This window comes from Poecile atricapillus, chromosome Z (assembly GCF_030490865.1).
Source record: "Poecile atricapillus isolate bPoeAtr1 chromosome Z, bPoeAtr1.hap1, whole genome shotgun sequence".
NCBI classification, from domain to species: domain Eukaryota; kingdom Metazoa; phylum Chordata; class Aves; order Passeriformes; family Paridae; genus Poecile; species Poecile atricapillus.
The window spans coordinates 77,279,307-77,295,586 of record NC_081289.1 but is presented as its reverse complement, the minus strand read 5'-3'; the positions used below and the strand labels follow the sequence as shown (position 1 = coordinate 77,295,586).

At 33.9% G+C, this 16,280-nt stretch overlaps 1 protein-coding gene across 23 annotated transcripts in view; it reads left to right on the top strand.

Annotated features, from left to right (window-relative positions):
- The window catches only part of PPIP5K2 (diphosphoinositol pentakisphosphate kinase 2), a 56,029-nt gene extending 39,850 nt beyond the window's left edge, over nucleotides 1–16,179 (top strand). For 7 of the 23 annotated variants that reach the window (XM_058864107.1, XM_058864106.1, XM_058864108.1 and 4 more), the window contains 7 exons: nucleotides 2,375–2,548; nucleotides 3,757–3,826; nucleotides 5,918–6,037; nucleotides 6,887–6,949; nucleotides 10,774–10,917; nucleotides 12,473–12,601; nucleotides 13,233–16,178. In XM_058864107.1, the coding sequence (XP_058720090.1) occupies nucleotides 2,375–2,548; nucleotides 3,757–3,826; nucleotides 5,918–6,037; nucleotides 6,887–6,949; nucleotides 10,774–10,917; nucleotides 12,473–12,601; nucleotides 13,233–13,336 (804 nt within the window). In that variant the 3' untranslated portion in view covers nucleotides 13,337–16,178. Of the gene's footprint in view, nucleotides 1–68; nucleotides 1,452–2,374; nucleotides 2,549–3,756; nucleotides 3,827–5,642; nucleotides 5,827–5,917; nucleotides 6,038–6,886; nucleotides 6,950–7,534; nucleotides 7,674–8,574; nucleotides 8,702–10,773; nucleotides 10,918–12,312; nucleotides 12,615–13,232 lie in introns of those variants that run through there. The other 16 variants (XR_009280659.1, XM_058864110.1, XR_009280658.1 and 13 more) reach the window with 16 other exon arrangements.
- Nucleotides 16,180–16,280: the final 101 nt, after the last annotated feature.

Here is a 16,280-nt window from a genome sequence, read left to right as displayed (position 1 = left end):
AAAACATTTAACTTTTGCTTGCTTTTAAGAAAACAAAACCAAATGTAATTCTGCTTTTGATTACACAGAACCAGCATGATACATCTCACAGAAGGTTTGGCCTTACTCGGTGGGAAATTCTCCATGGCAACAATTTCTCTGAAGGGATATTTTTAAAATAAATATTTTGTGACAAGACTTACTTTTTTTTTTAAAGCCATTTTAAAAAAGTTGATATTTGAAAATGAAGACTTTCAATCTAAACCTACCTCTACAAACTAACATACATTGCTTTTCTATTCATCCTTATTAGACAGCTACTACTGGGAATTGAGCAAACTTTCAGGGTGATTTTGCTGAAAGGGATCACAGGGATTAGGGTGGTAGGGGAGGTGCAAGAGGTGAGATGTCTTCTACTGTATTTGCTTTCTTGTGGAGTGAAAGTGACTCAATTTGTCAAGCATTTGAAGGTAAGAAAGATAAAGTGGAAGCTTGTTTTATTAAGTGGCTGGGGTCTGTGTTTCATGAATTCTGTAGGCAACATCTTGAATAATCTAGTTTGCTGTCTTGAAAGCCATGACATATAGGTGTGCTTAACAGATAAGCTTAACAGGCTTAATGTCACAGACGTGGGGAGATGCACAGCTGTTTCATTGATACCATTGGGATGGTTGAGTGAAAATTCAGATGGTGCATAGCGGCACTTCTGTGATATTAATGCTAGAAGCAGACTAACAGCTTCTTAATGCCTCATTTTCAGTTGCTTAAAACCATCAGAAATAAAGATTCACACCAAAAGCTTTTTCTTTCATGTTTGTGTTGGGAATGAGTTGTCTGTATGCCATAAAAATATTACAGATTTGGAAATTACTTGGTTACTGGCAGTATGGAGAGAAAAAGATGCATGATTCCCTTCTGTAGGGATATCTGTATAACTTCACATGACTTCCATAAATTAACAGACATTATAAATGTTAATGTCTTACATTTTCTATTTCTAAGTTTTTTCATAAACAAATGCTCACAACATCAATATTTTTGATTTTTCAAAGCTGTTTTTGTGATGATCATGCAAACTCCCCTCCTGGCTATGAGTTCACTTATACACAGCTTAATAGTCTATTACTTCAGACTTTCAACCATTTTCATAAATTGTATGGAAGTTAACTTTCATAAGATATCAGAAGCACAAATTGCCAAGTTTTGACTGTGCAGATATTATATGTTACAATTGAATGTGTTTCAGCATTCAGAGCTTGCTTATTTGCTGGAAGGAAATAGCCAATTTAGAGGAGACATACATAAAACATTTTTTTTTCTCATAAGTAAAATAGGAAGTTTCATCTGGCCTATTGAAATCTCCAAATCTAGTATTTGGAATATTTAAACTAAACAGTATTTTGGACCAATTTTACAAAGTCACTGCAACTTAAACTGCAACTGCCTTGAACTTTTTTTTTTCTATTTATTTCCTTTTTTTTCTTTTTTTTTTTCTTTTTTTTTTCCTTTTTTTTCCTTTTTTTTTTCCTCCTGTAAGGCAATTCTGTTTTCACCTATGTCCATTAATTTGAAAGGACACTTTCAGGTGTGAGATTATATGGAAGTTTTAATCTGGGTTATAGTCAGCAATATTTACAGAAAGGAAGGCAACTGTGATGAGTCATGAAAAGTAAAAAAAGCTGAGTTATAGTAGTAAAACAACAATGTAAAGCTCATTGGGAAGCAAACTCTGTATTTCAAAGAATGTTAATTGCTAATGATACACAATGATGTAGATGTAGTAACCACATAGGTTACTACATATAGTAGGTTGTCCTCTATCCTCCTTTGAAGTCCTGATAAGGTGTCCCACATAAGATAATTTTTAGAACATTTTTAAGTTGGTAAAACTACTACCAGTCAGTTTGGTGCTACTACCAGTGAGTCAACTGTAAAGTCTTAAAGGCAATTTTAAAATTCAAAAAGCAGCTTTCAGATAAGCTTATAGAATAGAAATTGAAACTATTAAGTAATAAATAGGAAAGTTTATTGTACTTAGGAGGGGAAAAACTATTAAACAGTATTTCAAGGGTAACAGAAGTTTTGTTTCCAACATGTGAAAAATTCTTAAAATTATTAATCAATTATTGATAACAAATGTTTTCTCTCATATCTAATACTAGTCTACCAGAAATTTGATTAAAGTGTTGTAATAAAATAAATAGTTGGATGAAGAGATAAAAGTGAAACTGATAGCTTTCTAGTATTGTATTATTATTCTCTCTTCGCTGTTTAATAGTTTTGAAGTATGTAAAAGGGTGCAAGGAGATTGGGTTTATTTCTTTTCTGTTCATTTGGCTCTGTTGAATCTAACTTTGCATGCTTTGCTGTTTTTTGCCCCCTTTCTCACTTCCAGGAAGAGAGCCCCCTGAGTGTTTCTAGCCCAGAGTGTATTGGTACCTGGCTGCATTACACCAGTGGTGTGGGTACTGGGCGTCGAAGACGCAGATCAGGGGAACAAATCACTTCTTCCCCTGTCTCCCCTAAATCACTGGCTTTCACATCCAGTATTTTTGGCTCATGGCAACAGGTTTTTAAACTTTACTTCGTTAAACATTTTATGCATTCCAAGCAACAACTGTCTTTAAGGACATCTAATCCCTTGTTATGGATTATGTTTCAAGTAATACCTTCCACTTCTTAAAATTATTTGCCAAGAATGTTTGGGGGAAAAAGTGCATGTTTTTCCACTGAATGTGTTACACGCTTTCATAAACATTTGATTTCTTTATAGGAATTGCAAATGTTACTACAGTAAAAAAGACTTTGTGTACTGCCTAATGAAAGAGAATTATGCTTTGGTTTAGTTGTCCTTTAAGACTTTAAAACCAGCATTGCTTAATTTGGTGGTAGGTAAATTAAAAAAAAAAAAAATCCAACCAATACCATTTAAAATAATTTATTTGGTACTTCATGTTGCTATTCAAAACTTGTTTTGCATATATCATATTTTCAGTGGCCTGGTATTAACTACTGCAGGGAAAATCTCCAGCACTAATAATTCTTGCCATCTATATCCGGAGGTATCTGAAACTCCCAAGACAGTACATCATCCATTGACTTGTACAATATTTTGAACTGTTCCTTGTAATGTGGGGGGTGAGGAGAAAGCAGGGTAAAAAAGAAGCAGTAAATATTTTGGAAGTACCAGTGAAAACCTAAAACTATTCAGAATATCAAGATATTGTTTACATGTAAGACGATGGATGGTGTTCTGTAACCATATCCTTTTTCTTTGAAAATTTTTATAATTTATTGTAGAAAATTCTAAAATTATTTACATCGGAAAAATTTATATCAGCAAAGGCTGTGAGCATCTGAAGATTGTACTGATTGAGCCTGTGCATGGTCAGTGATTGTATGGTGTCCTCAATAGCTTGTCTGTCTTTCCTTTCCTCCCCTCCTTTTTTCAATACAGGCGCAGTTTAGGAAAGTGCATTTGGTAAAATGAAATAAAATGTCTCAAATTTTTGTTCTCATATCAGTCTTGGTCTGTGTCCTTTCTCATTCTGAATGCTTGCTTCACACTACTTCATTGCAAGGAACTCATATGTGAAATGGACTCCCTTCGGAAGGGGATATTGCATGATCTCTCATGTTTCCTTTACATATTTTTACTAACACTTATCATACAGCTTATTAACACCTGTTTGTCTGAAACAGGCTGCTGTATCAAGTTAAATGGATGTTTCATGCTGCTGTTCTACTTTTCCTTATTTTTCTTTTTCTTATATTCAGGTCCTATCAGAAAGCAATAGTAATTTACGAACACCAAGAACTATGCTGGAACAAAAGCAGAGTGGGCTAGGTATGTGTCTACAGTTGAAATTTTGTTTGATGTTTTCAGCTTTTCATCTGCCTGCTCTTCTCTATATTTGTATATTCTGTGAATAGCATTTTTGTTAACAGGACCAAATAGTACTTGTTATCAGTAACATATGCCAAGTGTCTGCCTATGGACTGGACAATTTTTTTGCAGCAAAATTTTTAACTAAGTTAAAACTGAAAAGAGAAAATTGTTTAAGACTCCTTGTACTACCGATTTTGTACTTCTCACGACAGGTACACAGGATTGTTTTTAACATAAAGCAGATTTTTAAGATAATGTAGTTTCTGACTGAGCTTTTGGATTTTGCAAGAATATTTTGCATTAAAGTGGCCTGCTCTGGAAACAGTTAAAAGACTTTTTTTGAAAATTTCTGTTTCCTACTGTAGGCGATTGATGAAAGTGAAGATGTTTTTCTGAGGGGAGGGGGATGGGGAACAAGCATAAAGTTTCTTGATAGTATCAGGGGTTTTGCAGATATTCCTCTCCTAAAATTAATTTCTTTTTTTCAGCATTAGAATGAATCATGCTATAATTCAAAGGCTTCTTTCAAATTCTCTTAATTCAAGTGATACTTTTCTATTGCTTTATTAAAACAGGCATACATGTGACTCGCAAAAAAATGAAATCATGCACTACTATAAATCAATATTGCTTTTTTTTCTGGTGTGTCTTTTCATGGGAAACATTAAGTATTAAAAAATGCATCACCTATATGCATAAACTTAGAAGTAGCTTTTCCTTTATTTGCAAACATATGTGTTTTTTGTATGTCTAATCTTTCTGTGATACTTTTCTTCCCATTATATTTTTCCCATAGTAAAATACATACATCAGGTGCTCCTGGTTACTGAAGTCCTGGTTTTTATTCCATGCTTGCTAAAGTTAAATGAGTATTCTTTTGTGTGTCACAATATGGCTTGTGGAAGTTAATCCATGTAGATTAAGGTATTATATTTGGTGTGAAAGGCTTTTGCCACAGATCAGGCATCAGTTTATTTTGGCTGTGATTGGTCACATGTGCTAGTAATGTTTCCCCTCACTGGACTATTATGAGTAATGAAAGGAAGTATTGCTGGTTTAAAAAAAATATCTGCTGCTACTTATCTAAAATGTAAAAGATAAGTTTTAAGTGAAAAATTCCTTCTCCTTTCAACTAGTAATAAAATGTAAAGAAGAAAAATACAACTTTTTTCCCATTTTGTTCATTGTTGTATGTAAATTTCATTAATAGTTGATGATTACAAAAGTTATTTTTATATTTTTGTCTGTGGCTTTCAGTGATTTGTCAGAACTCCCATTCTAGTGACAGGAATGCATGAGTTGTAACAATGTACTGTCTCTTGCATGGAGCCGTGCAAAAGTCTTCTCATGAAAGGAAGTCAAGTTAAACTTGATAAAACTTAGAAATGTTTTCAAGTTTATAACAATATCAGTAATGGTCGGTGAATTCCAAATACAGTATTTCCAATTTGGTTAAGATTTTGTTGGGGTTAGAAGTATTTCCACATACTTAGTCTGTGGAACTGCATGAGTACTTCATAGCAGCCTGTCATCTCAAAGGTTCATTTGGATGATAGCAATCAACAGTATTTTTCCAGTTTATATTTGTTTCAGGAATACAGGTTTTCAAAGACACAACTTTCACATCATCATCATCATCATCATCATCATCATCATCATCATCATCATCATCAATAATCATTATCATCGTCATCATCATCATCTTCATTTGGTTTTGTTGTTTTGTTTATGTTTCCACTGATGCTAACTGGTAATTTTTTTTTTTTACCAAAAGTGAAAACAGGACAAGAACTCACTTTGTTAAAGTGAGTCCTCTCTTTGCACATATAGCAGATTGTGCTGTTTCATGAGTAGAAGCACAATAAATTATGATAGTTTCAGCCTACAAGTCCCACTCTTGACATTACAAGCATATTGTGAACCTGTCCAAGGCACTGCCAAAAGCTGCCTTTTGTGTGGTAAGAGCCATTTGCTTGCATGCTGCATGCATCCCCAATGTGAATGGACGAACACCTGGTTGTTGTATGTATTTTCTCTAACTCCCATCAGGGTCTCACTGTGCGGGCCTGTTTAGCACCTCAGTGCTCGGGGGTTCTTCAAGTGCACCTAACCTACAGGATTATGCTCGTACGCATCGTAAAAAGCTGACTTCTTCTGGCTTCATAGATGGTATGTGCACACTCTCGCACATGCACGCACAACCCATGTGCCACATTGAACTTCTAAAGATTTTAATGGAATCCTAGAATCTTTAGCCTTAGTATTAATTTTATGAGTTTCTGTTGCTTCTTTATTGCCCATATCTTGCTTATGTTTAACTTAATAGCATAGTTAATTCTTGTTTGTCTTGAACACCAGATCACAGACTTGTAATGTGCGCCACAAGATTCCAGCAAGTGCATTTTTTAAGTAAATGAAAAGTTTTTTTAAAATTCTTTAATAATTTTAAACCCTGTTTTTTATCACTGCTAATTGATCTTGAAATTAAGTAAAGTATTTGGAGCATATACAAGGAATGAAATTATAAAGTAATAAGTTAAATACTGATGGTGAAAATTTTAGGATTCCTGACCTTTTTTTGGTGGGGTTTGGATGACAGAGGAGCAGGAGATTCTCAGTTTTGGATAATCTGGCATAGAGAAGAAACTCTCTCACTAGATTTCAGAATGTAAAGATACCAAAGCACACGTTTATAACTCTGAGGTGAAACAGTATTCGTGCTGTTTTCCCCCCCACTTCACTTCTCAGTGTTCGAGTCTAACCTGAATAACCTTGTATGCCAGAATCACGAGCTCATTCTGCTTGTTTTCATACACTTCATTACACATCTAGTTACCAACAATCCAAATTTTCTTCTTTTTAACATCTATTTAGATTTTAGCCCTTTTCCTTGGTTCCTTCTGCATGCCACTCACTTCTCATCTTTTCTTTTTTCCTTTCTTCTTCCTTTTCTTTTTTAAAATCTCCCTCTTTTGGTAGCTGTTACAAATTTCAGGTACCTGTTTTTCTCTTTCTCAGACACCACACGCGGTTCTGCTGTTAAAAGGTTTTCTATCTCATTTGCTCGACACCCAACCAATGGTACGTTTTGCTTTTATTTTAAAAACAAAATAGAAAACAAAAGGTTCCTTGCTTTCATCCCTTTTATTTTTATTTCAAATACGGGTGTACAGTATCATCCAGCCGTCTGTTGTTTCTAACTTCAAGCACAATTCCAAATATATTTGTAATCATTAGATATCCTAAAACCTTTCTTTACCATTCATTAATATAAATACAACATCAAAATTCATTACTTAGAAAAACTTGTGAAAAAATAAATTAAGTGCTACTGTTAATCATGATCTCTCTAATAAATTATTCTTCAGAAGTTCTTGTGTGATCAGACTGTATGGTACAAGATACAGACACTGAAATCTGATCTTATTAGACATACACTTCTTGATAGCTGCTGCTTCTTCTTTGTCTTTCTTCTGCTGAACTGATTCTCTGAGCCTGCCCATTCTAAAATAAACCATTGACAGCTGGAGTTTATGACTATCTTCTTGAAGTGATGCTAAATTACAAAAACAAAAGCAGAAGCTTTGGTTCTATCCCTGCTAAATTGCTATATTTTTTTATGGGACAAAAATTTATTTTACCTTATCATACTTCTCTGTTCATCAGATGTGCAAATTACTTAAATATTGCACTAAAAATCACAGCAAGAGAGCTGTGACTTCTTGAGCAGCACTGACCTCTTGAGCTTCAAGAGTGAGAGCTGTCTTCAGTTTGCAAAAATTCTCGTTTAACACACAGGACAGAGGTATGTCTTTTTCTTCCTCAGCAAAATATTTTGTGCCTCCCTTTCTACATGATTGAATAGGCCCCAGATATATCCTGTTAATGAAAAGTAGACTCAGTCTTCAGGACCCACTGGACTTCTCCAGATTTCTTAACTGCAGTTTTAAAAATGTGCATGACTACTGTCTGAATTCAGTGATAGTGATATTGAAATTGCAGTGGAAATCATCAGTATTTTCATGTTAGATTCAAAATACATTTTCTTAGAAAGTTTTTAAAAAAAAACTTGAGTTTTTGTTTAGCTTTGTTTAGAAGCAGAGTAGTATTCTGTTATATTCATATTATATCATAGTGACTTTTTTGCACTGCAGTGCTTCTTGAAGGAAAACTATAGTAAGGCTAAATTTATACCATTAAGACTGTGTTTGATCTAAAAGGCCAAATCTAATGTCCTATCTCAAGAAAAGTCAGGAGTCCATTTTTTATGTTACAACTCAAACCAAACAATATTCCCAAAACATACAAGGTCAGAAAGTAAGAACGGCATTTGAGAATCTGTGGCTAATAATAGGATTACTTCCTGTTCCATTTAGTCACTTTTTGTGACTCCATTCATTAAAAAAAATCTAAATAGCTTTTATTGATGACATTGATTGTACAGATTCACTTAATGCAGCAGTTTTACCACACATCTTTGACAACATTAATGCATGCAGTATGAGCTCCTATGAACCCTGAGTAAATCATAGGTTTCCAGGGGCTCTCTACTAACATAATTCCATATTGATGTTGTTTTGTCTGTCCTCTGGACTATGATTTTAATTATCCTTGTCACTTTCACTGTTTTTTTCATACTTCTATGTTGTTATCACACCCTCTTAACTCATTTCAGACTCCCCCCTCCCCTCCCCCCCTTTCTTTAGTTCAAGGAACATGGTGAAACAAGTACCTTCTGAAAGTGCTATACCTTATTTTCTGGGCCCCTGCAGAACACCCACACCTCTTTTAGGTGCTGGTCCATTTCCTCTGTGGAATTTCTAGGCTCCAGTGGTATGTCTCTACAGCTTTTGAATCTTAAGAAGCAGAGTGGCTTTTTGAGATGCTGCGTTAACCCTTTCATTGTCTTGCGTTTTGATGCTTTATGCAGTCAAAAATCAAAGGCTGTTAGTGTACAGGAAATTGCCTTCTTAAAGGGATACTGTTGGGCTTCTTCATCAGAAAATTTCAAATTTATTCCTTATAACATCACAAAATACTTATCAGAAAACATTTAAATAAAACACCACACATAGATTTCCAGATTATGTTTTAAGCCATATCCCTTAGACATAAAGATACTACAATCTGCTGGGATATGACAGTTCCGATTGACAGCAGAAAACAAAGGGGGAGGGGAAGAAGAAAATTTTATTTCTTCTCTTTTTTCTTTTAAAGGGCATGAGCGCATTTTGGAATTCCTTTCTGGTTCTCTATGACATGCACTATTACAATAATAGTAACTAAAAAGTTAACCTGACTTTGTCCCACTTCATTAATTGCAAAATTAGAAAAATAAATTTTCATTCAAGTGATAGTGACTCTTCTGTCAGGGTAAAGAGAAATCATAGATTTTACTGTAAGGCAACAAAAGGGTTTGCGCTTTACATGCATGGATATAGTTATTTAGGATATTAATATGTATGGCAAGCATCTTAGTGCTAACACTGAAGGTTAGCTACTGACTTCATAGAAGAATAGAAATTATATAGTATGGTGATGACTTTTGTGTACACAAAACCCAAGTCTTCATGAAGTGCAACAATTTGTTTATAATTTTGTATGTAAGTTTATAAACAATTTGTTTATCATTTAAGTGAAGATGACATAAGTACACCTCAGTTGCTTTGAATATTGGTAGCAATGGTCCCCACAATTTGAATATGGCTAAGGTGGATCTAAATATAAACATAGACATTTGGGGGTTGAAATCTTGTTGAAGTTCTTCTTTATGCTAAGTACTAATGGGGAGTGAATGGGCAACATTGGATATCACAGGAACATTGTTTCATAATATTTTATGGGAAATAACAGTTCACAGTCATAATGTTGTTTCTAATAAATGTACCTTGAACTGAAATTCTAAACATTATTGCATTCACTATTGCTTCTTCATTTAATTGTCTTAGAAGAAATTTACAGTATTGAATTGCAAAGTTATAATGTTACAGCTGTATGTTGAAAACACTAATGGACATATTTTCCTCTTCTGAAATGCAACTGGATGAAAAGCCGTTTACTGAGTTACCAAACCTGAATCACTTTAGAGGACTGAAAATCTTTTTTAACTAAGATGTTTAAATGCTTTTTAGTCTGTTAGTAATGTGGATATGCATGGTTAGTGTATGATCAATACTAACATAGAAAAGCAAAGTCCAATAAATCTTTAGATTCTTGGGTTGCATTACTTACCTGTTCTAATATGAAACTTCTAGTTTTTCAATACTGTTTTTAAATGCATAAAGGTAGGTGTACATCTGTCTCAGAAAGTAAAACCATGTAACCTTAAGGTATAAAAATGCTAACAGTGGCTTTCCTTTGATATTATAGGCAACAGTTTGTTTTCACAGAATACTGAAGATGATAGAACATGAATTCTGCAAATTTATTTCTTGGAAGATACAGCATTTTTAGTTCTTGTCTGCTAACAAAATAGCTATCATTCTTTCTTGCATGAATAAGTTACCTATTTAGTCTTGTGTCAGGTATCAGAATGAGTAGAAAAAAATACTACCTTTTCCTGACATTATTTTTTTCAGTTATCTGCTAAATTTGTCTTAAAGGAAAATTATTTTTCATTAACTGATTTGGGAGGAGAACATAGTTCTCATGTTTGAATAATTTATGTGCACACATATACTTCGTGTGTACAGGGGAGTTGTATCCCATGGTATATTTCACAGTATGTTTAGCTGGAAATTGGCTAACTTGTTCCAACTCCTGTAATATTTAATTTCCATGATTTCAAGAGACTTATGCCTCAGTGTGCTAATGTAAACTAAGCACTTCTAATCATGCATGAATGCAGTAGCTTAAATCCTGTCTTATGTTTGGAAATCTCTTTTTTTATTATTTTTTTCTTTCAGGTTTTGAACTGTATTCCATGGTGCCTTCTATTTGCCCTTTGGAAACTCTACATAATTCCTTGTCTCTGAAGCAGGTGGATGAATTTCTTGCTTCTGTTGCTGCTCCGTCAAGGGAGAATCTACAGGAGACATGTACTGGCTACAGTTCGTAATAATGTTAATTTTAAATTCTTAACTATTGTATAGTTAATCTCTGCAGTGCTTTGCAGCTAACAAGTAAACAAAGGATACTGCTTTTGAAGAAAATGAAAATATACATAAATCATAATTTTACACTTTGCACTATCCTTCTGTGGGTATGGACATGTATAATTCACTGAAGTAATGTCTGTGTTGGCTGAGGTAGTAAATTAAGGATTTAATGAAATCATAGTTAGTTTACTTCCTTTATTATTACATTGACTTCTCTGTACTGTCCACACTCAGCTGAATTACAGGTAATGCTTTTCAGGGAACATGCAGTATTCCCAGCTTTATACTGTACTGTTGTACTGGCAGTAACCTCAGCAGAACAGTCTTGCATTTATACTTAAAACTTTGTATTTCCTGTTTCTTTTAGTATTACCTAGGGTTTCATCTGTAGAGTGCTTTGCAGTTACTTAGCTTTTTAACAGTTTGTGCTGCGCATGTAAAGTTTAGGTGATCTTGAATGGACATACTGCTGAATTCTATCCATGTGCATGTGTCTGGGGAAATGATTTCCCATTGTGATTCTACTGCTGTGTCTTTGGAAATGGTTTCAGTTAGGTCAGATTTACCACATAATAGGATGCTTATAAATGAATGTGTTAGGTGATTGAAAATCATTTTTCCTAAGGAAGTGTCTAAAGACTCATGCTTTGATCAGGAAACTTGTACTTGCCAGTTCTGATACAACCGTATGGACCTGGATGCAACCTGTTTGGACTTGTCCCTTTTTTCTGCTACATGATTTTTCCTTTTTTTCCTCCCATTATTTTATACAGTTTAGATTTTAATCAACAGCTTATTTAATAGGGCATGCCTCCTATATTTGATAAAGAATATAACTGATTTAAGAAAATTTATGTTACTGAGAAAGAGCTCAGCGAGGCTTACAAGTATATGAAAATTCTCAGTTACTTAAAAAATGTCTTTTTATTCTGGTTAGGAAGTTTGTGTGTCTTCAAAATCAGTTCAGAATTGAGAGTATACAAGATGAAGAAATACTGAAAAACAAAATGTGTCACACTCCTAGTATGATTGTCACCTTTCTGCCAAGGAGTGGTTGGAAAATAGACCTGATACAATTAAAGTCATAGATATTTAGTTCTTCTGCTTTTCTGTACCATTTGGAGGTTGTCTAGAGATAGTGCATTGTGTACACTTTTCATAGATGTGTTGGACTTAAAGCCTATTCAGGTGCAATCTTCATAACCTATGAGAAATAACACTAAAGCTTTTGCTAATCTTCTGGCAAGGCACCTGTTACTGAAATTCTACTGTAACATCATGAACTTACTGTGTTGCTTTCTGTGGTTAAAAAAAAAGATATTAAGACTTGTCTTTTATGTTGTGAAGTTTTAACACTAGAGTCGAAAACTGGTAGCTGAGCAGCTGGTTGTATAAATGTGGTATCTGTTTTGCTGCATGCATACACAGTCCTGTGGCTACAGTTTTTGACATCTGGTTTAGGTGAGAATATTTTTATTGTTAATGTTTTTTTTCCCCACAATTTCAGCTTCTCCAATTTACATGATGCCCCTTTCAGGAAGAAAAATTTCTTTAAATACATTTACCCCTGCAAAAATTCAACCAACTCCACTTGAAACTTTGCCTGAAAGGCTAGCAGTAGAGAAACTAACCCTATGTAAGTAAATTCTGTCAAAGGCAGAATGACTAACTTGATTATTTTCAGCGCTATAATTCTTCCTTACATATTACATGACTCAATAAGGCAGCTGTTTCTTAACATTCCCTGCCTAAGTAGAAAAATTTTGTGGGTCAGTGAGAACTCAGCAGCATTGCATAAATAGCTTTAACAGTAAAATGGTGTTAATAGTTACTTTCTCCAGTTCTCTGAATTGTTTCATTTTCTGTGGCCTGAATGAGCCTTGATGAGCTTTTGCTTTGATGTATGACAGCTATCTTCAAGTAAGACAAAGTAAATTTATTTATTTAAATGGCTGAATTTCTAAGATGTTTTCTGAAACCTAATGTAGAGCTCTGTGACTCTGTTCTAACTAAACCTACCAATAACATGGTGATGCATTCAATCATTAGTATGTTCAGTCTGAACTGTTGGCCAGCTACACTGTCTGCTTTTGGATGTTTGTGCTATTTAGACACCAAATTTCACTTGGATTTCATACACCATTTGATAGTGTAGCTTATTTGTTTCTGTGCTAGATAACATGCATTTTCTTGCCTTTGATGCTTTTTAGTATGGATATATGGCTATTAAGACAAACGTAATATTTCTTTTCTCTCTATCTATACAGCTACCCTTGGATGTCCTGTAAATGTATCTAATATTAAATCATCTCTTGAAGAGGCCTCACTAGGTGCAGAACTTTGTGGTGAAACTCCTTCTGAGAAAAAATGATCATACAAAACTGGAAACATCTTCTTAAAGGGTTCTTTAGTGTGCATTCAAGCAAAACCATTCATGTCTGCATCTGCAATTCATAGTGCACTTAAGAATCTTTATACATGGTTAACTAGTGTACACCATATTTAGGTCAAGTGTCTTTTCTCATTTTCGAAAACATTTCAGGAAATTTACTTTCCAGTTTGATGAACTGCACACCTTTTAATGGAAAAACTGCACATGAACCTTTTCTGTGTCTTCAAATACCTACTGTACACCTGTTCAAAAAGATATGGTATGTGTTACTGTGGCTCTGTTGATGTCACTGTAATGACAGCACTGCCTGTTGTCATCATAAACTTCTATTTTCAGGAGTTTATAATCTCCCTGTGAATTTCTTCTGTGTGCTGAAATGTAACACACATCTTGAACTTTTTAAAATTTAACTACATTTCCAAAGAGGTCTCTTTTCCCTGTTTTGGAGATAAGCAGGTATTTTCTGCATTTTAATTCTCTATATCATATATGCTGCAATAATTAAGCATGATGGAGTGAGTTCATGTATCAGCACTTCTGACTACTTTTTTTTTTCTGTTTACATCGGACCTGTAACATTCAAATCTACTTTTGCTTTTATTATTCAGTACACATGCTTGTATACAGGTGCCTATATATCATCCAGCAGATAAAACTGTCTTTTATATGTTTTTATCAAAACCTTATTTTGCTGACTGAAAAAACAGTTTTCCTTGACATATCTTTCTAGAAAAAGGTGATGTTAAAAAGCAGGTTTTGTAGAAGGAGATATAGCTACAGCTAGACTGCTACTGGGTTTATTCTAAAAATTGTAAATATTCCATTTGTGCTTTATTATCATCCTTTCACCAGAGAGAGACTGTGGACTATCAGAACTTAGTGCACACTGTTCCAAAATACTCAGGATTCATAATGGCCTGGGAATTTTCATCCCTCCCTCTTTCTGATATAGGTGGTTCACAGCAGCTCTCAAAACAAAAACCTCAAAAAATCCAAACAAACCAACAAAAAACCACCAATAAACAAACAGCAAAACAAAACAGCCCACCCCCTTAAAACCAAACAAATTAAAAGAACACCCAAAAAACCAGGAAAAAAACCTCACAAAGCAAACAAACAAAAAAGGAAAAAAAATTAAACATTTTATAAGAGCGGTAAGAAGCATTTCTAAATTGGTGGAATGTGGCGTTGTGATGTTATTTAGAATAATTATCCAGTCTAAGCAATTGTAATTTTTTTCTGTGGCATGAAACATTAATGGGTTATGAGTATCCCAAATGTATGAAAATATAGACTAGTTCTTTAAGTTCAAGTGGCTTAGTAGTAAGAATGGACTTCATAACTACAAGTTAGGTACTTCTTACCATGTTTCAGCTGCAGAAGACATAGCTTATGAATAAAATGTTTAAGTAGGGCTCTTACTTGTCTCCAGAGCCAGTGCAACTATAGTTACATACACTTTGTCACAGGGTCTTTTTTCAGTGTTTGCCATATATGAAATGGCTTCAGCAGACTATTTCTAACAATGCTGGTTAAATACCAAAAATATGAAGGGTTTCACAGCTATATACTTCAAGCATTTCATTTACTGTAGTGTAATTGTGTTGCTGACAATGTTGGTCTTGCATACAACTGAATATACACTTGTTTACTGTATAAAAAAAAAAACTAAAAAATTAAGTATATCATTCCAATCAACCAAAACTGCAGCATAACTTTTTTTATGTGCTCCTAAATAAAACCAAGGTTACTGGCAACTTCTCTCTATTGTTTTTTCTTTTAAAAGCACTGTGAAGTATAGTGAGTAGCTGAAAAAGTAATCTCAGTGGAAAACAACATACATATAAGCCATTAATGTACAAATAAGCCAAAATAATTCTTGGTGATAAGGATGTGGCATAAAAGTAAAGACAGTATCATTTTATATTGAAATCACTCCTCAAATAGGTCAGTGGCAGTCACACGTTCTGCAGTGTCGTTCCAGAATGGTAACATCAAATACAGAACCACTGTGAGTGCTCTTCTATTTCCTGTTGAGACTGACAATAGGACATAATGTGCACTGCACAGATTTGAATCTGTTTTTAATTCAGTGTCTCTATGCAATACCACTCTCTTAAACTTTTTGAACTATACAACCCATTCCAACCAGATTTGACAGAGGTCAAAGAATATGGTTACAGAAAACCAGTGTTCAATATATGACTGTGACTCCCAAAATATTGTCACCCTGCAATCTAATTCAAGCGATTATTTAGCTTAGCATTTCTTCAAAAATGAAGTATCATTACAAAATAGACAAACCACAAAAATGTGTGTGAAAACTCACAAAATTAATTTAAATCCTCTTTAATGTTTCTTTATTATAATAAATAAATAAATTTCAGTTCTGTAATTATCCAAGCTCACAGAAGCTGTTAAAGGAAAGTAGATGTGGTTCCAAAGTTTAATTTTGTAGAAATCCATATTAACAAGCCTAGGGAGGTATGCATAAAAGAAATAATTATTATATAATGATATATCAAAAATAATGATTATACATTGAACAACAGTATCAAAAACAGTTCAAAGTATAATGGCAGAAGAGATGTAACAAAGATTTTTAAAAGCCATTTCAGTGCAATAGACAAGTGGCAGAACATAGGACTACTTCCTAGTCATCTGACACAGACAGAAGCATAATATTCCTTAATTTTTCCTGCTTTTTTTCTTTATCAATTTACAGCAACTGTATTTTTGATAGTCTCATAAGTGACTTACTAAAGAAAAAAAAAAAATAACAAAAACTTTTCCAAAAAGTAAATTCTGCAAAAAGCAGTGTAAGTAAACAAGTGTACTTTCTAGTAGTAGTTCATATTTTTTTTTTAATTTTTCTAATTAACAGTCTTCATTTTGCTTGCTTTCGTGAGGACATTTCATTTTG